Genomic DNA, 24,054 nt, shown 5'->3' with positions numbered 1-24,054 from the left:
AGAATGGCAGTGGGCAGCTCCTGCCAGGGAGAACATCTGCTCTTTGCCACAATCAGCCCCTAGCTGCTGGCTCCAGATTCTTTAGGGAAATGCACTGGAAATCTGCAATTTTGTCTTGAATTGAACATGCCAAATAAGTTGATCTAAAGCTTCTATATATTTAGTCTCACTTCACTGAAATAATATAGGAAGTTTACTGTTTGTCAGCTTTGTTTGAGGCTGCAGTAAACATGAACACAGTGGAAGCCAAAAAGAACTTTATTCTGGTAAATCTAGTGGTCAGGCTCTTGTTTACAATACTTAGAAATACTGCTGTGACCAAAAGCATGAAAGCCTTACGGAAAACAAGAAAAGAATTTTCCAGCAGGGTTTTTTAGAATTTATTCAGTCATTAGGACTGTATTTGAAAGGTGGACCTATGGCATAAGACAGAGGTAGGATAGTTTCTTTTTGTGGGGAGCAAACAGAGCAGTTCAGCAAACTGTGAAATAAAACCTCTGCCCTTCATCTTAAAAACAGTGGTTTACAATAGAACCTGGCCCCATGCTATGAACTCCTTGTTAAATACAGTAATTTCACTGTTGCTTTTTAGGTTACAAAGCATGTCTCAGCTACAGAGACTAGTAATTTCTCTACCAATTTAAGACTCTTCAGTCCAGTGGCCACTTGGCACCTAAGAATATTAACTGGATCCCATAGGCCTTGCTGGGAATAGATGTGCTTCTGTAAACAGGGATTTGGAGAACTTCTTTTGTCTCTCTATTTCTCAGGAGACTGTAACCATAAATTTACACTTCTCGGAAATTTTTGGTGTGGTGTAGCAGTTAGTCTTTAGTTTATTTGAATCTTTATAATGAATTCTTTTAACTCTGCTGGTTTCTCCTTCCATCCCTGAAGTTAGTCTACATGAAGGAGACACAGGGCATTCCTCCGTGGGACTCTGATGCTTACATTGCCCTTTTCCAGCATGTTTCTTCTAACCTAAATGACATTTTCAATTTTTATTTCCTGCTTTTAAAGTTGTAGCAGAACTGCATAGAAATTGTAGCATGAGAAGTGTGTGCTTTCCTAGACTGTTAATCTCCAAATTGTTGTTAGTCTGGCAGAACATCAGAGAATATATCAAAATGATGGATGATAAACTTAAGAGTAGCTGTAGCCAAAGTGTGTTGCTCTTTCCTTGGGCATTGGGAATTCTGCCTCTCTGCAGGAGGAAGTGTGCTGCAACCCCTGGTCCAAGAGAGCTACCCAGACAAGTGGATGAGGTGGTCCAAAGGGCAGAGCACTGGGATGTCTGCTGCTCTCATGCTTTTTCATCAGCTGGGGAAATAAGGCTAATGGTGCTGACCTCTGTAAACTCCTTGGCAATATATAGGTGAAAAGCACAGTGTCAAATTTAAGTGTTATGACTTGTTTTTAGGGAGAGGCTGACAAAAGTAAGATAAGGCCTCCAGCATTTGTATTAGTTTCCGCTATGGTGTGGGCAGACAGTGCTGCTGAGAGCTGGAGTCAGCTGTGAAAGCCACAGAGGCAAGGGGAGCTTGGCAGTACTGGGAAAGTAGTGAGAGAGCCCTGGCCCTGCGTGGTGTCTGTGTGCTGGCAGGAGGCTGAACTCACAAGAATGTGACATGAGAACACATGTGTGCAAAAAGCCTCCTTGTGGGTGCTGTGGTTCTGCTCTGGGGTGACTGCAGCTGTCCTGTCTCACAGGGGCTTTATGGGAGCAGCTGAAGGTAATGCCAGCCTTGCCCTGCAAGCCTGGATGTGGGAACAGTACCAGGTCTCAGCTACACTGGTGACAATGGTCTCACCCTGTACTGTCACAGGGAGCTGCTCAGCAGGTGACTGAAAACAGCTCCAGCTCTAGCATTGTCACTGAGATCTTGGTTGTAAATTATTTGAATTCCTCTGTCAGTCTGACACCCAGGGACAGGCTTCATTGTTGCCCTGCAGGATTTCAGCATCCTCTGACTCCCCAAAGACTGCCACTGCTGCTGTGCTCGGGAGTGCTGTGCCACAAGCTCTGAGCAGCCCTGCCCACATCTGAGCAGCAGAGCTGCATGGTTACCACAGCAGCCCTGAAACCTACTTCCTTTGCTGTTGTCATAACCTAACCAAACCAAGGAGGCCTTTTCCCAGCTGCAACCATGGCCTGTGAAAACACACCATGCACAAGGTAGGCATGCAGCTGGAGGAGCAGAAACACTGCAGCTGGCCTGGAGGAAAGTGAATGGAAATATGTGTGTGAGAGAGAGAAAAAGCAACAGATCAAGGGGTAAAGGAATGGTTTGTATTGATAACCAAGGATGTAACTGACTGCACTAAAACTGGGTGAGTGCTGAAAAGTGTATTTGTGACAAGTCTGGCTGCCTGTGCCCTGATAAGCCTCACATGGACGGCTTGTCAGGAAAAGGCTTGGGTGCTGATAAAGCCCCTGCGCAGACGAGTCCTTGGGGACCAAAACGCTCAAATAACAGATGGATCACAGTAAACTCTCAGCACATTCTCTGTGCAAGTCGTCCTTCTCTCCCAGCAAGCAGACAGACAGCGGGAACGAAGGTACCCAAAATGAGGGGGGGAAAAAAGGCACCGAGCAGCCACCAGTTTTAGATAAAAGGGATTTCCAAGCAAAAGGATCACCCTGTGGTAACCATTAACTCCTGAAGATGGCAAAAGACCAGCCCAAGAATTTGTAGCTTGTCACTGAAGAGGAACCCAAGAGCTGCAGTGAGAATTTGGCATTTGGTACCCCTGGTCCCATCACACAGGATCCTGCCGGAGCACCTGGACAAGCTTGGTGCCTGTGAGTATGGGGGGATTGAGCATGGGTGAGAAAATGGGACCAAAACAATTTTTCAAAACAAACATTGTCTTCCTGTTTCGTAAGGTCATGCACTGTTGCTGCATTAATTTGCTGTATCATAGGTACATTAAAAACTTCTCCATTCTTAAACAAAGCTTTCACATATTTTTTCATTTATAACTGGTAAGACCATCAGAGTTCAAGAAGCTTTTGTTTTGGTGTGATCAGTGTAGAAAAAATACAATCAGGCCTAAGCTGAGCTGTAAGAGGCTCTAAGAGCTGAAAAATACCGGATGAAAATATCAGACGAAACAGGAGGGCAAGGAAGGTTCTCAAATGCTTTCAGTGGTGGCAAGCGCAAAATGGAAACTGCTCCCAAGCACTTGGACTTCACCGTTCCCATCCAAAGTAAGTGGACTTCCCACATGCCTGCGTAAAGGATGAGCAGGTCATGGCCCAGGAAGAGACCAACTGCTGAGAGTCATCTGGATAAGACTGCTGTGGGAGCCCAGCCAGTTTGTAAATAGATTTAAGGTTAGGGTTCCCACATCTTCTCTGAGGAGACAGCCCCAAGGAGTTACTGTACAGCTCCTATTTCTCCTTCAGCTGCTAGCCTTCATTTCCATATTTCACATCCTTTAAGTGAGCCCCGTCTCTTTGGGATCAAACCCTGCTTTCAATTAGTGTTGTTGGCCTCATGAAGTTTGAGTTATTTTCCTCTTGTTTGTATTTTTCTGAGTTTAATTGTTTCCTGTATAAGATGGTTGTTTCCATAGATACCTTGGACACTATTTATCTCTCCTTCCTGGACATACAGTTCCTCCCAATGAATTACACAACAATTTGCCATATCTGCTTGGGCCTTGGTTTCTTCATCCATATCACTGCTATACTGAGCATTTTAGCACTGTTGTTCTAACAAGTCATCTTGATAAGCTGCCTTGTTCTCTTTCCACAGCTTTCAGTTCCACATGATGGAACTCTTGTCCAGCCAGTTTTAAATTCAAAAATGGTATTTTGCATGTCTATTTTAGGATTTTGTACTGATAATAGTTGGAAACTTTAACTCAGCTTTTCTCTGCTATGGGTAACTGTTAAACAGAACAGTGTTTTGTTATTTTTGTTCCCCTCCCCCTGTGCCCTTGAGAAATGTTATCAAAGAACAAAGTCTGGCAAAGCATTCAGGATTGGTATGCTCCTAAATGGGAGCTGAGATAGCAACAACGTTGTTCCTTCAGACAGCTCTAGCGTGAGTTTTCTCTCTTTATCCTGTCTCCACCTTGTCCCAGAGGAAAGAGTTTGTCCTGGACTGCAGAGGTAGATGTTAATGTGAGTCACTGCTTGGTATTTGGTGGCAAGAAATTTAAGCACTATCAGTCTCCCCAAACCCTAACAGAAACAAAGAAAAATCTGGACATGGTGCAAGGTAGTGCTTTCTTGGGTGTATTTTGCTCTTATCAGGCTATTCAATGCACAAGTGGGGCTGTTCTGCTGATTCAGCATCACAAGAAATGATGCCAGGGCAGCTCCAGGCCACACTTAAGGAATTACAAAGGAGACCATTAGAGTCACAAGTTTTCTCTTTAGCTGATTTATAAAAGGATTTGTTTTCTTTCTTGCTCGTTTGTCCCAGAGCTGTTAATAAATAACCTTTTCAATGTCCCTGCTCCTGCAGGAGATGTGAGGAAAATGCGTGCTCATGTGAATTTGCTGCAAGCTCTGCAGCTGGACTGGAGATCTGTGGCTGGAAGGTCATCAAACCTCCCATCCCAAGCCAGAGGGAGGAAGGTGCTGGAAGAGGCTGGGAAACAGGGAAGCAGCAGACCTGTAGCTCCTTTCCACATGGGCCCAGGGTTTCTGGAAAGAAGGGTGGCTGTGCTGTGTGGCTGTCCCCCCGTACCCATGCTGCCTTATCCAAAATATTTCATGTTTGTATTTTGAAATATTTGAGGCAAGAATAGTGGGGAGAGGGAAGATTAATGTAGACACGCAAACGGAAGGCCAGACTACGGCTTGATTATAAATGGGTTTCTTTTCCTGAGCCTAATACTTCTCTCAGGATTCACTGAACATGCCATTAATAAGTAATCTAAACTTTAGAGATTAATAGCATCCTGTGCCAGCCCATTCATCCAGCAAAACTCCTTTGCTCTTTTGTTACATGTCAGCATGGGGCTCCAGCCTTTTCAAAGTGCTCCTCTGACCGTGGAAATTTAGATTCATATTTACCTTATTACCTTTGTAAGTATTTCCATACTTACATTACATACAATCCAAGAATTATTTCTTCTCTTACACTCAGGAACTTTGTCAAGGCCTGTGTCCCGCAATAGCCTTTGATCCCATGTTTCTTACCATTGGTTGTCACTAAAAATACCACAGGGTAATTTGTTTCCTGCTATTTGAAATGGAAATTGTAGCAGCATGAGGAACAGAGAATTATATTCATGCCAAATATCAAGAGCTGAATTCTCCTCATGGTTTGTGGGAATCCTAGTTATTAAAGCTGACCGCTGAGAAATCAGTACATTTTTCCACAAGGCCTAGAGAGTGGATGTGCTCCTCAGCAAGAGAAAGAAACTGTTCCAGCTGTTCCTTGTCCTGTGCTCTGCAGTGAGGAATGGAGATCGCAGTGCTGACAGCTGGAGCCAAAGGGGTGAGTTGGGAAGTGTTTAATCAGAGTGTTATCTTTTTTTATGCAGGCAGCTCTAGCCCTGGCCTGCAGAAAGGAGGCAGCAGGGCTGCTGCCCTGCCTGAATAGCACAGGCTCTTTGCTTCATCTGCTAGGATTAGTTGCAAAGGGAAGGTGCCTACAGTGTTCTCTGCTGCAAATGGATGCTATTAAGGAAGGAAAAACTCACTGGGTACCTCATAGGACTGAGAAATGCTCATCTAAGACAGCAAACAGATGTGCTGGAAATCACAGTATTAAGGGGTGGCACAGCCTGGGCAAAGGCACAATCCCAGGCACAGTTAGGCACTGCAGCTCCTGCGCTCGCACATGGGACTGCAGTGGGATGGGCATCACCCCCAGGGCCTTGCCAGTGGCTCTGCTGGTGCTGCACCAGCTTGGAACAGTGTTTGTGTGCCTGTGATCAGTCCCCAGTGGTTTTTGGTCCTGAATGGGAAGTGAAACTTCAGGAAAAATGCTGATTGTTTTTCTGTGCAGAAATTGTCAGGCAGCAGCTCCACTTGCTGACATGTGGCACTTTGGGCAGCTGTGCTGTTTATTTTGGAAAGCAGGGAAGTGAGCCCCTGAAAGCTGTAAGTTATCCAACACACGAGGTGATCCCAGGAATCTACAGTCCAGAGAAAAACATCCTTGAGGAGTGATGAGAGGCTTGGTGGCCTCAGCCCCTTCAAGGCAGAAGAGGTTGTCTGTCAGTGGAGAGGGCATCCAGGAGAACTGGTGACTGCTGGGGTTGTGTTTTGACACCACTGGGGTCGAAGCACGCTGGGTGCAGAGCAACCTGTGGGTGACAGGGCATTTGGATCTCTCTCCTCTGCAGTCATTCCCCATCACAACCTCCAGTGGGGCGTTGCAGCATTTACAAAGCTCAGGACTTTTTGTTCTCCAGGAAGTTTCTGAACTTGCTGGCCCAACATGATGTTGAAGGGGGGAGTGATTATTCTGGAGGCTGTATCCTCTCTCTTTTTCATGATAAGTTGTACATCCCCCTCACCCTTCCTGTGTCCCATCAACCACCCTCAGCCAGTGTGGCTGGTTGATGGGACACAGGAAAGGGTGGCCCTACAGGGTTGCTGATGTGACACATATCACTCATCTTCCAGGGCCAGCTGTGGTCCTGCTGTCTTCAGTAACAATAATTGGGTACACAACAGCTGCCTGGGGCTGAACTGGGAGCAAGAGACCAAAGCAGCTGAAGGTTAGTGCCTGCCACCAGCCAGGATGCTGGAGACAGAGAAGGGCATGGCTCTCTTTGTAGGGACAAGAAAAGCTGATGTGATGGTGAATTTTAGTGAAAGATGAGCCAGTTTCTTGGAACTGAGCATGACCATCTCACAATTTGCAATACATTGCTTCCAGCTCAAGAGAAATGTATGTTGACTCCAGTCTCAAGAGAAAGAAGAATTTCTATGAGGGTTTCAAACTATTATAAAAGTAATGCACACTTATTCTGTGTCAACAATGTCTAGTAGCTCTTAAAAGAAGTAACAAAATAAAAATACTTGAGCTGAATCAGCAGATTGTTTAAAATGTGGAAATAGGAGTGCTAATAAGAAGCAGCCCATTCTCTTCTTATTTCATTCCACAAAAGCCATAATCCAACTGTTGAAAGTTATGCTAATTTGAAAGTAATAAAATCTCTTAAGGATACATATTCAGAAGGGAAAAAAAAAGATAAAATTAGTGCAAATTTAAAGTTGGAAAGTGTAAAAGATTGTCCAAAGAAGCATAAGGAAAAAATCACGTCCAGAGAGTTAAGAAGAGAAAGAAGAATGTAAGGATCTTGAGCACAAGTGGAAGCCTGGCAGCACCGTTGGGCCATTGCAAGTCTGTGTATTCAAAATATCAATAATGACAAAGCTGAAATGTGTCTGTGCTTGATGCACCCTTTTATTCCCCAAAAAGACAAACAAATGCCTTCACATCATGTGATAGTCAAGCATATTCAAGCAATAATTTAGCTGGTAAGCTGGGGAGGAGGGGAAGCTCTCTCTCAAACTCACTGGATATTTTCTGATGAAACCTCAAGCTTTGTGCGTAATGGCAATAAATCTTCTCCAGTTAAAATATAGCTTTGATGGCTAGTAGAAAATTAGTACCAGAGGTTTCCTGACAGGAAACCAATGTAACTGATACCAGTTTTCTCTTCTGACTTAAAAAGGCACTTTGATGTGCGAATCATAAAGAAATGAGTATGAGTACAAGTAGGATACAGGCTTAGAAATCCAATAAATAGCATAGAAATGTGAAAAATAACTATCTAAAGCTCATTGTGTCAGCAGCATCCAACCCTTGCTGGTTGTATTTAAGAATATTGAGTATCTGGGTCTGACTGCTGTGATGAAAGTCAGAAAAATATCTTCCTGCAGAGAGATTATTTAATGGCAGGCATTGGGAAGAGCTGGTGGGGCCAGGTCTGGCAGCAGGGAGATGGGCTGTGAGGCCCAGGTGGGAGGGGGTGTGAGTGCCTTGCAGAGAGCCAGGGAGGCTGGGCACCATCCCCAGCTCTGGGATGGCACCTTCTGACAGGGGAACCTGCTTGGTGCGGGGTGAATGGGGCACATGTTGATGTGGCAGTAAGGGCCACTGGGGCTGGTGGCCAGGACCCCTGGACATCACCTCTCACAGAAACTCTGCCCCACAGGGCCACAAAGCCCCTCTGTGCTGCAGGCAGCTGTGGAGCAGAGAGAAGGGCCTGTGTGCTGCCTGCTCCTTTGTACCCGTCTCTTGCTACTATTGCTCAGCTTTTGCTGCCCCCAGCACCCAGCAGCTCTCCAGGATTTCCACATGCTTTTCTTTTTTCCCAGAAAAGAGGCCTCATTCAGTGTGTGTTGTGCAGTTTCCCAGGGTTATATCCCAGCCACAACATTAAAAGCAGCAAATGGATGAGGCACTCCCACACCAGGCAGAGCTGCACACATGGATAGCACACAGCAGGGTGGCTGAATTATGTCTGAGCAGAACCTGGGGCTTTGTTGGGCAAAGGAGGGACCTTTGTACAAGTGCATCTGCACCCCACAGGGAGAGCATATGCACTGCATTGGCTCTGCTGACAGCGTGGCTTGTGAGTGCATTGTCCTTTCTCTGCTGTCTCCCCTCCTTCTCAACCAAGGAAACGGAACTGGGAGAAAATCCAGGAGCCACCCTCATCATGAGGCAGGATTGGCAACACCAGCGCTGGCAGACAGAAATGTCACTTGTCTGAAGACAACTAATGAGCCTTCTTTACTCTTCTTTTTTGCAAACTCAACAATTCCAGTTCCTTCAGTCTTTCCTCATAGGTCAAGCTTTTTGGTTTGTGATCTTATTCTCTTCTGGAGTTTCTCCAAGTGGTCTACATCTTTCCTGAAAGGCAGTGTCCAAAATTGGTCAGAGAACCTCACAGGAGGATTTACCAGCTCTGGATGGAGGGAAAGCTTACTATAAACTGCTATAGCTGCAATAACTTTTTCCCTGGAAAAGCTGTTTAACAGATTGCTCACTACATTGTCTTTTGGGGATAGCTCTTACCTAAATGTCATATTTGCTTTTGTCCTTAGGTGAGTTAGAGGTTTTCACCGAGCTCTCAGCTATTTGTCGAATTTATTTTCAATGCCAGTCCAGTGTGTCAGTGTGCTTTGCTCTCAGCTTGGTGTTATTTCAGCCTAAACTCATAGCAGTCTGTGGGCTTTGAGACATGTAGGGATGCATGATTTCAGTATCAAATGTCTCTCAGAGACAGCATCCAAAAAACCCATTATACTGTTTGGATTATCAGTTTCACTGACACTTCAATGTTTGTATTTCAGCACTTACAAGTATTTCATCTGGAAAAATATAACCCAGTAAATGTGTATTTATTGTTCTACATAGCACTACAAGGAGGGGCAGAGATCACACCAATATTTAGGCCACAGTCTTTGTCATGTGAATAATTAAAACTTGGAGCAGAGTCTCCCACACTGTTCTGTGTAACAGTTGCAAGAATGATGTAAAATCCTGATCTGAAGCTTGAATTCAAAATTTAGCATGCTGAGTGTCTTGTCCTGATATTTTTAAATAAAGTCCCTTAAACCAAAGCCATTGACTTACCATATATGTGCTTGCATGTAAATTCTAAGACAAACCTGAGCCTCTTGACAGCCTAAGCTGGCCTGAAACAGGTGGTTTACATTACTTTGCAGCAAAGTCTTCCTAGGTAACTTGGATACAAGCACGTTTAAATGAAAAAGGCAGATGAAGAATGAGTAAGAAGTCAGCTGGGGATGGGGAAAATTTCATAAAAGGGTTGATAAATGAAGCAGTGTGGCTCTTGTGAGTGTTAATGCACTCAGAGTTTTGATTGTGGTGAGTCTGAAGACAAGACTGCCTTTGGGACAATGTGCATCCAACCCTGAACCCTGCAAGTTCAGCAACCTCACAGAGTAATCAAAGCTTCAGGACTACTGAAATCTCATTTTCACTCACCAGGAGGATGATGCGTGTGTCTCCTCTCCAGGCTGAACAGCAGCACTGGCTGCTCCCGTGCCCTTTCCCTACAATCACTGCCAGCAGAACTGCACAGACACAAACTCCTGCAGTTAGAAAATGTGCATTGCCAGGGCCCCTCTCCTGGGTGGGCTTGCTGAGATTGCATGAGAGGCTCTGGGTTGACTTAGCACAGCCTGTGATGGTGGATGACCATATTTCTGAGATAGTGCAAGTGCTCCCCTCACTTCATTTAGGCTGGGACTGTATCAGCTCCTGTGGAATGGGTCCACTGCTGTGCAAGGCCAGTCTCCTTGCAGCTCTGGTCAGAATGCTCAAGAAAAATATAAGCAAATAATTCTACACAAAGAGAAGTGATGCCAGACTCTGACAGGTGAACAGAAAAGGCTGGAAAAGACAAAAATCCAGAAAGGATCATTTCTTTCAAATTGACTGAGAGAATAAATTCTCTTTGGATTGGGCAGTGCAGAAGTTGTGAGATAGAATGGAAGGCAGGCAGACAGAATAGACTGACAATAAATAAATTAAGTTTGAAAATGAGAACATTTCTGACCATATAGAGGAGTGCTGAGAGGACAAAGGTGATGGTGGGAGCTGTCTCTGACAGTGTGGCACTTGTGCAGTGGAAGAGGGATGGCCTTTCAGAACAACCTCTTGTGATCCCTTCTGTCACAGACTGAGCATGAATATCCCAATGAAAGATCAAACATCAGCTTTATCTGTTGTGCAGAGTCAGAGCTTACAAAAACATTGGTATTTATTACCTAGAGATGATGGGTCACGGTGAGATTGTCTGAAGCAAGCATGGCTTTGGTCTATGCACAGTATCTTTTCTGCTTGACATTCCAAGTGTTATTCCTTAAACAAGCCTTAGTCTCTGCTTACTGCATGTCTAAAAGCAGCTGGCTGCCTGATTCCTTTTGTTACTAAGGGTTTTTTGTGAGAAGGGAGTGGAGGGTGGGCAGCCTTGGCTGTGAGTGACACCTCCTGGCATGCAGACATGACAGTGACTTAGTGTAGTGCTGGCTGGAGGGGCCATTTCTTATTTGTCCTGAGCTCTGGAAGACACAAGAGTCAAATCTGCTTCCTTGCCTTCACACAGAGCTGCCTCCCACGCTGGTGTGGTCCTTCCTGGTTATTCACTAGGAGCAACAGGGTTTCCACACCAAAGCTGCTGCTACCTGGAGTAACTGACAACATCCCCCCAGTTCTGTGTCTTGGAGACACAAAGGATATTAGATATGGTGGGGATTTTTGGGCCATCACTGGATGGAACCAGTGGTAGCCCCTACAAAAAAGCAAAGAGACCAAAACTGGAAACAGAGAGAGATGCCTGAGCATCTGGGCTGTGCTCCAACATCTGGAGAGTGCTCAGTGCCTGCAAAGCCGGGCAGGGCTCCAGCAAGAAGCAGCTCTGGGCTCTGAGAGGAAAAAAGCAGCATCATTTCTATGCCTACTTATGGCTCTGCTGGGTGTTGAGTCACTGCACACAGTGAGCAGTATGAGAGAAGGAGCAGAGATCTGTCTCTGCTTGGATTCTGACTGGGCACAGGGACAGAAGATCGTGTCTGTTTAATCTTGAGTTGAGGAAAACTGCTAGTGGCAGGAAAGCCCTGGGGCCTGGCAGTCACTCAAGCACTGCTCCACTTGGTGGACACTGGGGAGTGTTTGCATGGCATTCAGCAGTGTGAATGTGAACTTCAAAGGAGCTGCAGGAAACTGGAATAACTTAATTCTTTACACTCCCTGCAGAATCTGCAATTACACCTAGAGCTGATGGAAGTAACCAAGTGCACAGAAAAGGGAACTTATTGAAATACCTTCACCTTTCTGAATAAACAGCAAGTGATTTTTAGTTACATTGAATTCTTTAGGTAGATTTGCAGTGTTGTTTTATGGTTTGGTTTTTGCTTGGATTTTTAAAAATAAGTTTGTCTTTTTTAAACAAGTCTGTCAAGTATGCAATTCTGTACAGTTTGAGTGCTCTTTGGAAGGTTATTACTTTGTTACACTACCTTCTGGATTATGCTTATCACCTTGCACCTTTTCTTGTATGAAACATTTCAATAAAATGCTCCTTGGCAGCATTAAAGTTCACAGAGATGGATGGTCTGGTATGGGATACAGCAACCAAATCACCTATCTACAAACACCAGAGTCCTGAAAAGTGCTTGTGATACTGAGGCAAAAGTCATATTCAGGGTTAAGAAAATAATGTACCTTGGCAAAGAAATTACTAAGTTCAGGCTACAGGTGGGGTGCAGATGATTATCATTATGCCTCTGCCTTCAGACAAGGGATTTCAAGCTCATAATTGGGATGGTCCACTACAGTGAGAACAATGTTCCTGTTTTGCTGCCAATGCTGGCACTTTCAGAGTGTGGCTGCTGAAAAGGTGCAGCAGTCTGACAATACCCATCACAACAGGAAATCTGAAAAGGTGAGAACTTGTGCAAAGTCACACCTCCTTCACTCCTATGTCAGCATACATGTAACAACTTTGTTCAGGGTTGCCTCTAGGCAAGATCTCAGAGTAAGGGTGACAATAATTGTGTGGAGGTGCTGTGCAGCTCTCAGCAGCAGTTTCAGTTGTCAGGCATGCTAACCTCATATCTCTACTGTGCAGCTAATTTTACATTGTAGCATCTGTTTTAATTCATTTTTCTAGGGTTAAAATCATTTTAGTTCAACAGACATGCTCAGTGCTATCATAACCTGAGCCAACTACTCTCTCCAGTAAGAAGGGAGGTCTCCCAGCCATCATGCTCTGCTGTTTCTAATCACTTCAAGCCCTGAGTTCTGGGCTTTTTTGAATAGAGTTGGATAAAATACATTCTTACTTCCTACTGTCTGGTATGTGCACTAGACTATTTTTTTAAGCTGCATTCTTGGAGATATTGGCAAGCACGCTAAGCCTCTAACAGGCACTCACAAAGTGCGAGCATTACAAGCTTCCAAATTTCACAGTTAACCTCGGCAGATTTACACAAGAGAGGGAACACAGAGCTCCAGGTCAGTGTTACATTCCCAGTGGGCCTGTCTGCAGCATCTTCAATGCCAGCTCTCCTGGCACTTTTAGGTTCCATTTTCTCTAAGAGGGTAAGAAGCTGTTACTTGCCTATAGTTACAGATTTCCAGAGGTGTGTTGCTGCTTTTCGCTTGGGCTAACTTCTGAGAATAACCTGAGGATTTGGGGTCATTTGTAAGGTCAGGTAACACTATATAGTTCTGTAACCTGGCACCAAGTCTCACATAAAACCAGAGCACTTAGAAACTGACCCTGATCAAATTTTCATATTTGTATGCATGATATGAAGTGCCAGGATGGATTTGGAGCATTGATCTGTGTCTGGAGGTCTGGAGACCTCTGGAACACAAGTTCTGGCCTGCAGATGCAGAGCAGGTTGGGTCACCTTCTCAGAACATGACAACAGTTGATGTGGTTGCCTGCACCGACGTATTGCCATCCTGGATGACCTCTAATGTACCCCTAAACATCTCCTGGAGTGTTTGTGTATAAGGAGAAGACAAACTATTTCCCATGCAAGTCGGATGATCTGTGCATCTGAGCATCCCTGCTGGTGGAAATGGATTTCATGTCATAGTGGCAGCATATATGTCCCCTGGAGCTATTTGTTTGTTGTAAGTGTTGAATTTACATCAAAGTTATAAATCTGGAAAATACACTGATACCATTTTTAGAGCTCCTTGTAGTAAGATGGTATTTTATTAAACAGCTGCAAAACTGGCCAAGTCTAAGTTGTAAAATAAGGTTTTGACTGTGGGATACATGAAGGATTATCCAAAGAAGAAAACTGTGAAGGACAGCATCATGTTAGCCACTAGCAAGTGCAAGTATGTGTATACTGGTTCTGAAAGCTCAAATGACACATCGGTTGTAAATGATTTTCATCAGCCATAAGTGGCCTTTCTTACAGAATTCTATTGCTAACCATGTATATTAAACCACAAAAATCTTAATTTGTTAGATAGGTGATCCCAAATATGCCTGTAACAGTTAAGGAATTAGAGTGGTAAAAGTTCTGCAGAGTGTGTGATTTATAACCATACTGTGCCAATTCTGCAAACACAGAACCTGGAGGGCAAAGGCAGATACTTCATAGAGAAAAGGGACTACAGGAATGTGCCAAAAGACATGCCCTTGGCATGTGAGGAAAGATGGGCTACTGGGATCCTAACATCCTTTTTTCTGCTCTAGTCACAGGTATCAAACCAAAGATGTCCTCAACAAGAACGATTCTACTCATCCTGGGATTCCTCTCTACTTTGGCTGTAATTGCTTTAATTGCTGTAGCAGTGACCCAAAACCAGCCACTTCCGAAGAATATTAAGGTATTACAAGCTGGTACCCTTAGAGGAAAACAAGCTGGGGGGTTAGGTGTCCATAATGCTCACAGACTTGTCACTGCCCTCGCTGGCTCTGGCTAACCTCTTTTTCTGGCTCCATGCGCCTCAACATCTTGTTTTATATCTTTGTGGTTAAACCAGGTACACCCTCACAGGGAATCATCTCTCAGAAGTAGCCAGCCCCAACTTTGGGGTTTCTCTGCTCCTGTTTCCTTGGACAGGAGCTTTGCTCTGAAGCTCTGCTGAGAGGAGCAATGGCACACATTCCCACAGCTGCCAGACAGGCAGGGGATGTGTGCCTGGTGCCCCGTGTGTGGAGGGCAGCACACCCCAGGGCTGGCTGGGTGCTCAGGTGTGATACTGTGATACCAGGCCTGGCTGGGTGCTCAGGTGTGATATTGGGATATCAGGGCTAGCTGGGTGCTCAGGTGTGATACTGTGATACCAGGGCTGGCTGGGTGCTCCAGTGTGATATTGGGATACCAGGGCTGGCTGGGTGCTCAGGTGTGATATTGGGATACCAGGGCTGGCTGGGTCCTCAGGTGTGATACTGTGATACCAGGGCTGGCTGGGTGCTCAGGTGTGATATTGGGATATCAGGGCTGGCTGGGTGCTCAGGTGTGATACTGGGATGTCAGGGCTGGCTGGGTGCTCAGGTGTGATATTTGGGATGTCAGGGCTGGCTGGGTGCTCAGGTGTGATACTGGGATGTCAGGGCTGGCTGGGTGCTCAGGTGTGATATTTGGGATGTCAGGGCTGGCTGGGTGCTCAGGTGTGATATTTGGGATGTCAGGGCTGGCTGGGTGCTCAGGTGTGATACTGGGATGTCAGGGCTGGCTGGGTGCTCAGGTGTGATACGGGGATGTCAGGGCTGGCTGGGTGCTCAGGTGTGATACTGGGATGTCAGGGCTAGCTGGGTGCTCAGGTGTGATACTGGGATGTCAGGCTCTGTTTTGCACACAGTATGGGATCGTGCTGGATGCGGGGTCGTCCCACACCAACCTCTACGTGTATGAGTGGCCAGCAGAGAAGGAGAATGACACCGGGGTGGTGCAGCAGGTGGAGGTGTGTAAAGTTGAAGGTAAGAGGAGAAAAAGGAGCTGGGGAAGGGGCGTGGGATGAAGAAGAGATTATGTAATAAAAGGGTGAGGGAGGAGAAATCCAGAGGAAGAGGGCAACAGTAGAAACAGTGTTACATCTGTGAGATAACGTATATCTCACTGCTTCCCATGGGGAGCTGAATGTGCCTGACCTTCCTGGGGAGAAAAATAGATCCACTTTTTCCTTTGTTTTCAAGATGTTTGGAATTAATTGCTTTTTGGAAAGAACTACACCAAAGAATGTACTTAAATAAATAAAATCTCTCCATGCACTCTTGCTGAAGTGCTGATGAATGCAATGAGAGGGGAGCACATGGCTTGCTCTTTCTCAAGGCTTCTGTGCAAGCTATGCACAGGGCTTGTGGCTCAAGGTTGCTCAGCTTATGTGTGTCATAGCACTTTTTTTATTCTATTTAATTGCTGTAGATACTGTGTGGTTTAGGAGGGCACGAATGAAGCCCAGGGGGGCACTCAACAAGGAGCAGCACAGACCACCATGGATTGCTGCATTCTGAGGTGCTGTCAGACCTGGCTGGGGCCTTTTCAGGCCTGTGCAGTGCAGGGGAGAGCCCTACTGTTATCAAGCTGCTGTGATAGCTGCCCAGTGCTGCAGCATCCCACATCACGAGCTGCACACTGAGCATACAGCGAGCTGGAGCAAATGGGGCTCCCCTGCTGTCATGCAGGCACTGGTCCTGGGGCAGTCCAGGGAACCAGGGGACACATGGCAGAGAAGGACAATGACTTTTTCCTTGGGTTAGCATAAGACACAATAGCTGCAGAACACCCAGTGTTGTGGTGTGAGTATAAAGTACACAAACAAATGACAGCATCTGCCCCCAGAGGAACCAGCAAAGAAGGGTCAGGGATTTTCAGGCACAGATCCAGGGTACACCCAGGCAGACTCAGAGAAGAGACTGCAGATGTTCAGGGCATGCTAAAGAAATGGCTTGTGTCAGCCCTCAACGCTGGTTCATAGCCTGCTTTGCAAAGAAAAGGTGGCAGACGCTGGGCACTAAGTGCATTGGGCTTTGCTGGTGCTGTAGGATTTCTAAAGCTCCTCAGGACTGGAGGGGTTGGATCTGATTCTGCTGCCTGTGACACGGTTTAACACACCGTGACAGTGTTCTGGGGCTATGCTTGGAGTCTGAACAATGAAGTGTCTCTACTTCTTGCAGGCCCTGGGATCTCAGGTTACTCCCATGCCACAGAGAAGGCAGGTCCCTCTCTGGCACAGTGCCTACAACAAGCAAAGGAGGTGATTCCCTCAGCACAGCACAAAGAGACACCCGTCTACCTCGGCGCCACTGCCGGCATGCGGCTGCTCAGGTACTGCAGGGCCTGCGCCCCTCTGCTGCAGCGCTGCACCTGCGCTGGCCATGGCTCTGCATGGGGCCTCTGGGAGCAGTCCCTGGACACTGCCAGCTCCTGCTGTGCCCAGACACCCTCCTGTGCTGCTGACCTCCCTGAGCCCCTGGAGTTTCCCCGCTCACTGCAACCCTCCATCATCTGCATCCACATGCAGCACAGACACCAGGAGATCAGCAGTGCCCAAGCTGATGCCTAGACATCCCCACAATGAAGGGATGCTCAAACGTGCCCACAGTCTGGTACTAGGCCTAATCCTGGATTTTTGAGCCCAAACATGTTGCCCCCACAGAGGGCCATCAGAGGCTAAGGTAATTTTATAATCATATCCTCCTTTAATTACAATTTGTGATTTTCATGAGGGTGACCCAGACCTCTCCTGGCTAGGACAGGGAACTGATCCTAGGTATACATTCTCTGGGGAATCATCCTGGGGATATTTTCTGGATTTCTTCTCTAACAGTGACAGTAAAGAGTGAGAGGACTCTCCACAGTATGGGACACATGCTATAGAACAACAGCTCTGGTCTGTGCTCCAAATATCTAGCACTCTCAGCTGCAGGGTCTGTAAATGTGAGAGCTGGTGGCAGCTGTGCTGTCAAGGTGTGACAGAGAGGACATGGCCAGTCAGAGCTGGATGACTCATATGAATGACCGTTCTCTTATTGACACCTGGTAGGGAGCTGCAGCCCTCCTACTCAGAATAAAGCACCTGGAGAGCTGTCAGCCAGAGTTACTCCATCCTTTCTTTCATTCATCCAGGTTGCAGAATGAAAGTGCAGCTGACAAAGTCTTGTCCTCAGTAGGAAACACACTACGCTCAGCTCCCTTCAGCTTCCAGGGTGCCAGAATCATCACTGGTCAGGAAGAAGGAGCCTACGGATGGATCACCATTAACTACCTTCTGGGCAATTTCAAGCAGGTAGTATATCTACAGCAAATACATTTGAATGATTGGCCTGCAGCACTTTGTAAGTCCTGCCTTGCAAGAAGGTGTCCCAGGCACTCTCTTCCCTTGTAAGCCATTTACCAGGGATCAGGAAGCTGCACATTTTGCCTCAGCAGTTGCTGTGAGTACATCCTGATAGTGGTATCAGGATGCACCACTATAGTCAGGCTTCCAGCACTGAAATAAAACACCAGCATCTTCAATAATTTTGCTTGGGTATAGCATCCTTCTCACTTCCTGATCTAAAATATCTCTGTTTCTGAAAAGTTTGACTATGATTCTTTCCTGCTGAGCTTATAAATCTTCTGAGAGATGAAACAGTAAGTGGACTGTTCTTACTCATAACAATGGTATTAGATTTCATATTCTTCGTGCTCCTGCAAACACTTGGACGTGATCCATCTTCTGTATTTACAAGCTTGCATTCTTCTTATGTCTTGTTCCAGCTCTCATCTCATGCCCCCTCCAGGACTTCCCATGTTTCCTGTGTTCTGTGCTTCTGATTCTCTCCTCATAGTTCTTTCTCCTTTTCATTTCTCCAAAATAAATCTTCTCCATGCCCAATAGATCTGGTTTACTTTGATTTTTTTTCCCCAAGTCTGGCTGGAAAAAGCTTCTACACTCGCTGAGATCCTTAAGTGAGACATCAGGAGCACTAGACCTTGGAGGAGCCTCCACACAGATTACCTTTGCATCAGAGGACGTCTCTTATGAGTCCCCAGAGAGCCATCTCTACTTCCGTCTCTATGGCAAGGATTACCAAGTGTACACGCACAGCTTTCTCTGCTATGGGAAGGACCAGGCTCTGCAACAGAAACTGGCCAGGGACCTACAGGCAAGTACATCCACACCTGTAATCCGCCTCTCAGCCTTGGGACACTGGTGCTGTGAAAGTTGCTGTGTCCCAGCTCACCTCTTAGTCTGAATTAGGGAAATGTCATTGTTCTCCATACAGACTGGGCATGAGGTGCCAAAGAGGTGACAGTCAGTACTTTCTAAAGTATTACCAGTTTGAGATGCCTTGATTCCTGGGCATGGGACAGCAAGAGAACAGAATTTAACTGAAGTACTCAGGGGAGGTGACATTTTCCCATCTCTGAGAAACGCAAATCAACAGCACAACTTCACAAACTCTGACTCAAAATAATTTGCCCAGGGTCCTACAGGGAGGCTGAGCAGTACCCACATCTTCCCCTGCACAGCCAGTGCCTTAAGCCATCCTTATCCCTTTGACCTGATGTGTGCAGCTGGATGTGATGTACTGTGACAAGTGCCAGCCTCCCTTGTGGTTCTCTGTCAGGGTGTTATTCTAGAGCAAAATGTAACAGCTTGGATGGATTTTTGTTTTCAGACCGTGGAGAACAGCAACCTCCCTGACCCATGCTTTCACAAGGGCTATGAGAGGACTATAAATATTAGTGACTTCTTCAAAAACCCTTGCACATCAGACAAGAAAAAGCAATTACCTTTCAGCCAGCTGTACATAAAGGGAGAGGGGAACTATCAAAAGTGCCGAGAAAACATCCAGAAACTCTTCAACAAAAGCAATTGTCCTTACTCCAGTTGCTCCTTCAATGGGATATACCTACCTCCATTACAAGGGGACTTTGGGGTGAGTCTTCACTCATTCTTCAACTCTCTGTAATCTAGAATGTCAGAAGAGCAGAAATTCAGAGTAATGCTAAAGTGCATTTTCACGACTGAGGCAGGAAATCATTTACAAGATGGCTTTTTGGACATATAACTCCAAAAGAAGTGCTGCACTTGCTGCAAGGACAGACCTGTTAAGAGCTACCCCAGTAAATACTGGCTTACCAGTACTGCACTGTTCCCATTCTAACCCATCTCCTTGGGGTGCTCTGTTTACTCGCTTTTTAAGCTGTCCTTCCTGACGTCCAGCACCAGAGGCAGGAGAGGCTGCTGCAGGCAGGAACACTGCTCCTGCAAACCTCTGGTCAGTGGTGGTACCAGATCTGAAATTCACCCAGCAGTGTCTGAGTGCTGCTGAAACCAGTCAGCTCAGCTATCTGCTCCCCAGACATGATGAGGAGACAGTGCATGCTCTGAACACACATTATGTGTGACACCATGCTGACCATCAGTCCTAGAGCTGCAAGAGCTGCTCAGTGATTGTGAGGTTTTCCAGGGAACTGCTGATACAATCTTGCCCTGTTCCTGAGCTGCCTCCTACCTATCAGCTGCTGGCCATGGTCAAACATGGTGTTTCTGGACCTTGGATTATATGATGGGGCTCTGTACAATCCTTTCAGACCATCACCTCTGCTCTTTGTGGTGATATTGGTTGTATCTGACTCATCTCACTCCGTTGCCAAAATAGGATCATGGTTGTGATGGCAGTCAGTGTTCACTGTGTGCCACTGGCACACAGAAAGGAGAGAGCTCACACAAGTTCTTTAGGATATCACAATTCCTACATCCATCTCTCAGCAGCTCTGAGCCATATGTCTCAGAATGACATCACTCTTGAAAACATTCCTGCTCTTGTGTGTATGATGTTGTTTCTTCTATTTCTCTATAAATAAACTCATCTTCTTTTGTGGCCTGGTCAGATTAAAAGAATTTTTCTCCTTCAGGCTTTTTCTGCTTTCTATTTTGTGATGAACTTTTTGAACCTGACCAGTGAACCAAACCCCCTTGCCCTGGACAAAGTGATCAGCACCATTGAGAGCTTCTGTGCCCGGCCTTGGCAAGAGGTGAGCCATGCTTGTTGCACTAGACTGGGGCTGCTGATACTCTTCTGTAGGGTAAAAGGCTGGGGTTAATTTCCAGAGCAAGATGGGGAAGATCCCCCCCAGCACTTGCAGTGGATGCTCAGGCACAAGCTGGAGCAGTGGGAAGGTGGGTTTAACAGTCTGGTGATTGCCTCCTTCCCTAGGTGAAGACAGCATATCACCACATCAAAGAAAAGTACCTGAGTGAATACTGCTTCTCTGGGGCCTACATCCTCTCTCTCCTGGAGAATGGCTATGAGTTCACTGAGAATAACTGGCAAATGATCCACTTCCTTGGAAAGGTGTGTTTTGTGGTGGGGAGGGCTCAACCCCAGCAGCTGTCTGCAGCCTCTCCCAGCACTGATTCTGCTCTTCTGTTCCAGATTGGCAGCAGTGATGCAGGCTGGACCCTGGGCTACATGCTCAACATGACCAACATGATCCCTGCAGAGAAGCCACCCCAACCCCCTCTCTCCCATGGCAGCTACGTGGGGCTGATGGTGCTGTGCTCCCTTGTGCTGGTCTCTGTACTCCTGTTTGCCTGGCTTCTCTTCCACAAGCCCAAGTGCCTGCAGAAGGGGATTGTTTAGGAAGAACCTGAAGGGGAGAGGAGCCATGTCATCCTGGCTGCTCAGGGCTAGGAGACCCCAGCAGAGCAGGCTGCACTGCAGAGTCCCTCTCACTGAAGCTACTGACTGTACAACAAGGGCATTTGTTTCTTCTGAATCACACTTGCACTGACAGATGTGGGAACATCAGGGTCGCCACCTTCTCTGCCAAGGACAGACAAGCTCGTGTCCCCTCCTTGAATGAGTTGTACTTTCATTCAACGAAACTTTGCTGCTTGTTGGTTTCTGCCTTGTGCACAGTATTATAAAGAGAAAAGTGGCAGCAATCTTTGGGAGCCAGTGCTCCTGCAAGGGTTATCTCAGGGTCACACATCCCACTGAGCTCTTGGGAGCTGTCACACACAGGGTGATCCTGCTGCTCCTCCACTGAAGCTGTTCCCAAGAGCCCTTTCTGCACCAGCACACCTCTGCCAACCTCCCTGAGCTCTCACAGCCCTGCACTGGGCACAGCTCATGCACCTGGCTGGCCCCTGAAGGTGGGTCAGGCTCCCAAATGCCACTCTGGGAAAAGAAGGGATGAAGATGAAGAAACTGAGTGTGCTTGTGGCTATCAGCCCTAAGCTGGGCTCTCTCAGCTGTCAGCTCCTTTTGCAGGTGGCAAAATGCCTTTTTCCCATGTCTTCCTGATGTTATTGCTGGACCAAAGCTGGCTCACTGTTGCACTGAGCCATTCCCATGTCCCTAAGATACATCAAGGCACAAGTTCCCAGCCAAACATTGCTGCTTTTTGTAGGAAGAGCTTGTATTGGCCCAGGTTCCCTGGCCAGTAGGGATTGTTTATGCCTGCAGGGACTCTGGTGTGATCAGTGTGCCCTCAGGTACAGACCCACTAAAGAAATCCAGGGTCACTGTGCTGATAACATAGCAGCCTCCAATCTGGGAAAAGTATTTATTAGTTAATGTTCCTGTAGGCAGCTGGCAGCAGTTAACCAGCATGAGTATGGACAGATTGAACCACTCTTTCCACCAGCAAAATTAGTGAAGAATTGCCTTTCCTTTCCTCATAGCACAGGCTTATCCTATGGCCATAAGACCCAGGGCTTGTGAGTGCACATACTGCAGCCCATCTTCTAGCACACAACCTGGACCATGCCACTGGTTAAGTTTATGAATCACTTTCTTCCGTTTTTCCATTTCTTAGTCCAAAAAAAAAAAAAAGAGGTAAGTCAGAAATCCATTTTTGTAAAAACACTCAGAAACCACTGGTGCCTGTCTACCTACCACAAAATCTCAGAAATCTCTTCTAATGACCTGTAAATGTGGAGGCAAAAAGAAAGGAGATATTGTAGAGAGGAAGGCATAGCAAACACACACCTATTTCCCTGAGCAGAGGTGTAGGCAGTGTGGAGGGAGTCAGGATGTGCAACCCCAATACTGCCTTCTCCTTTAGGCAAGCACAGACACAACTCTCCCATTTTGTCCCTCTGCACAGTCCAGGCTGGAAAATGTCACCTAGTTATTTCTGCTTCACAGCTGGAAGTAGAAGGGATATAATATATTGAAGGACCCTAATATATTGAAGGACCTAAAGGTAAGGGAAAAATCTACCTTGCCCTAAGATCTCCGGGCAGATCATTGTTCTTCCAAAAATTCTTGTCCTATTTTTGCTCTGAATTAGCTGGCTTCAGCTTCTGTTGGATCTTGTTCTGCCCATTTCTAAAAGACTGAATAACTCTGCTATTAAAATCCCCTTTTCCTTGTTGGTGCTTGCAAGCTGTCATTATATTATATTAAATAGATTGGTTTTTAATCTGTAAAGTGGTCTCTGCTGACCTTACTTGCAGCTCTCAACTCCACTTCTTTTAAGTTTTACATCTTTCTGAAATTTGGACACCAAAGTTTTCAGCAGGTAGTAGAGTCACTAATAGTGTATATAGCTGGGTTTGATCTATGCTCTAAGTTCCCCATTCAGGTATCTCTGGTCCCGGTCTGTTCACTTAACAGAAATCTTTTAGGCTTTTGAGTCCAGCTGGACTATTGCAACTCAGTCTTTTTTCCCAGTCATTGCATTTCAGAACAGCCTCTGTCTCACATCCTACATCACCATCTCTCAATATGAGCCATTTTTCCTTCTGTGTGTTTCCACTGAAACACACATTATTCAAAGAATATTGCCCCAAGCAGATTATCCAGTTCAATCTGCAAACGACCCTTCACCAGCTGTGAGTCCCTTGACCAGTTTTTGTTTATCCATAAATACACCACTGTGCTGGAATTCAGCTAGGGATGCAGCCTTCCTCCTGTTGTTTGCAGCAAAGACAGGTAGATGAGAGATGACAGCAGTTTTTGGCCGTGTCTGGAAGGCATGCAGGAGAAAGATGTGATCAGAGCTGCCCAGACAGCCTCATTTGCAACACACCCCACCATGTGCCACCCTCCTTGCACACGGAGCCTTTGCAGCAGAGCAGATGCCCTGGAGAAGCTCCCCAGGTGAGCTGGTGCATCCGTCCTTCCCATGAACAGCATGGAACCTGCACAGTGGCAATTCCTCTCTTGAGACCTCCTGGGGGATCTGGCAGCTGCTCAGTTGTGCCCATGATGAGAACTGGCAGATCCATTAGAACGTGTCCAAAATTGATGCAAAAACTTCATGCGGAAGTTGGTGTGGAAAGAAAGCTTGTGCCAGTCTGCTCCTCTTGTCCCTGCTAAGGATTTATGTCAAAGGAAAATGTCAAATATCTGGGAGCAGAGCTTTTACAATGTTTTGTATCTTCATTTCAAGTCTCCTAGTATTAGTATTGTTAGCTCCAGATTCTGGAGCCAGGTGAGCAGCTGGCATCTTCACTTGCTCCTCCTGTCTTAATTATCTCACTTTTTGGGTTGAGTTTTGAGGGGTTTTTTAAGCTTTAAATGTGACTTGAGTGCAACCTAAATGGCCCAACTAAAATAAATGCAAAATATGTTACAATATTTTTAAACCTTATGACTTTTAGACCCGATTCATAAAAC

The 24,054-nt window shown here is 46.2% G+C and overlaps 1 protein-coding gene across 5 annotated transcripts in view; it reads left to right on the top strand.

Annotated features, from left to right (window-relative positions):
• Window positions 1–22,344, top strand: part of ENTPD1 (ectonucleoside triphosphate diphosphohydrolase 1) — a 50,459-nt gene extending 28,115 nt beyond the window's left edge. For 4 of the 5 annotated variants that reach the window (XM_063405552.1, XM_063405551.1, XM_063405553.1 and 1 more), the window contains 9 exons: window positions 14,179–14,312; window positions 15,291–15,408; window positions 16,606–16,756; window positions 17,558–17,717; window positions 18,343–18,579; window positions 19,096–19,356; window positions 20,339–20,458; window positions 20,641–20,778; window positions 20,860–22,344. In XM_063405552.1, coding sequence (XP_063261622.1) covers window positions 14,199–14,312; window positions 15,291–15,408; window positions 16,606–16,756; window positions 17,558–17,717; window positions 18,343–18,579; window positions 19,096–19,356; window positions 20,339–20,458; window positions 20,641–20,778; window positions 20,860–21,066 — 1,506 coding nt within the window. In that variant the 5' untranslated portion in view covers window positions 14,179–14,198 and the 3' untranslated portion in view covers window positions 21,067–22,344. Of the gene's footprint in view, window positions 1–5,327; window positions 5,460–14,178; window positions 14,313–15,290; window positions 15,409–16,605; window positions 16,757–17,557; window positions 17,718–18,342; window positions 18,580–19,095; window positions 19,357–20,338; window positions 20,459–20,640; window positions 20,779–20,859 lie in introns of those variants that run through there. The other variant, XM_063405554.1, reaches the window with a different exon arrangement.
• The last annotated feature ends 1,710 nt before the right edge of the window (window positions 22,345–24,054 follow it).

This window comes from Prinia subflava, chromosome 9 (assembly GCF_021018805.1).
Source record: "Prinia subflava isolate CZ2003 ecotype Zambia chromosome 9, Cam_Psub_1.2, whole genome shotgun sequence".
Lineage (NCBI taxonomy): Eukaryota > Metazoa > Chordata > Aves > Passeriformes > Cisticolidae > Prinia > Prinia subflava.
This window is presented reverse-complemented; position numbering and strand designations above follow the sequence as displayed.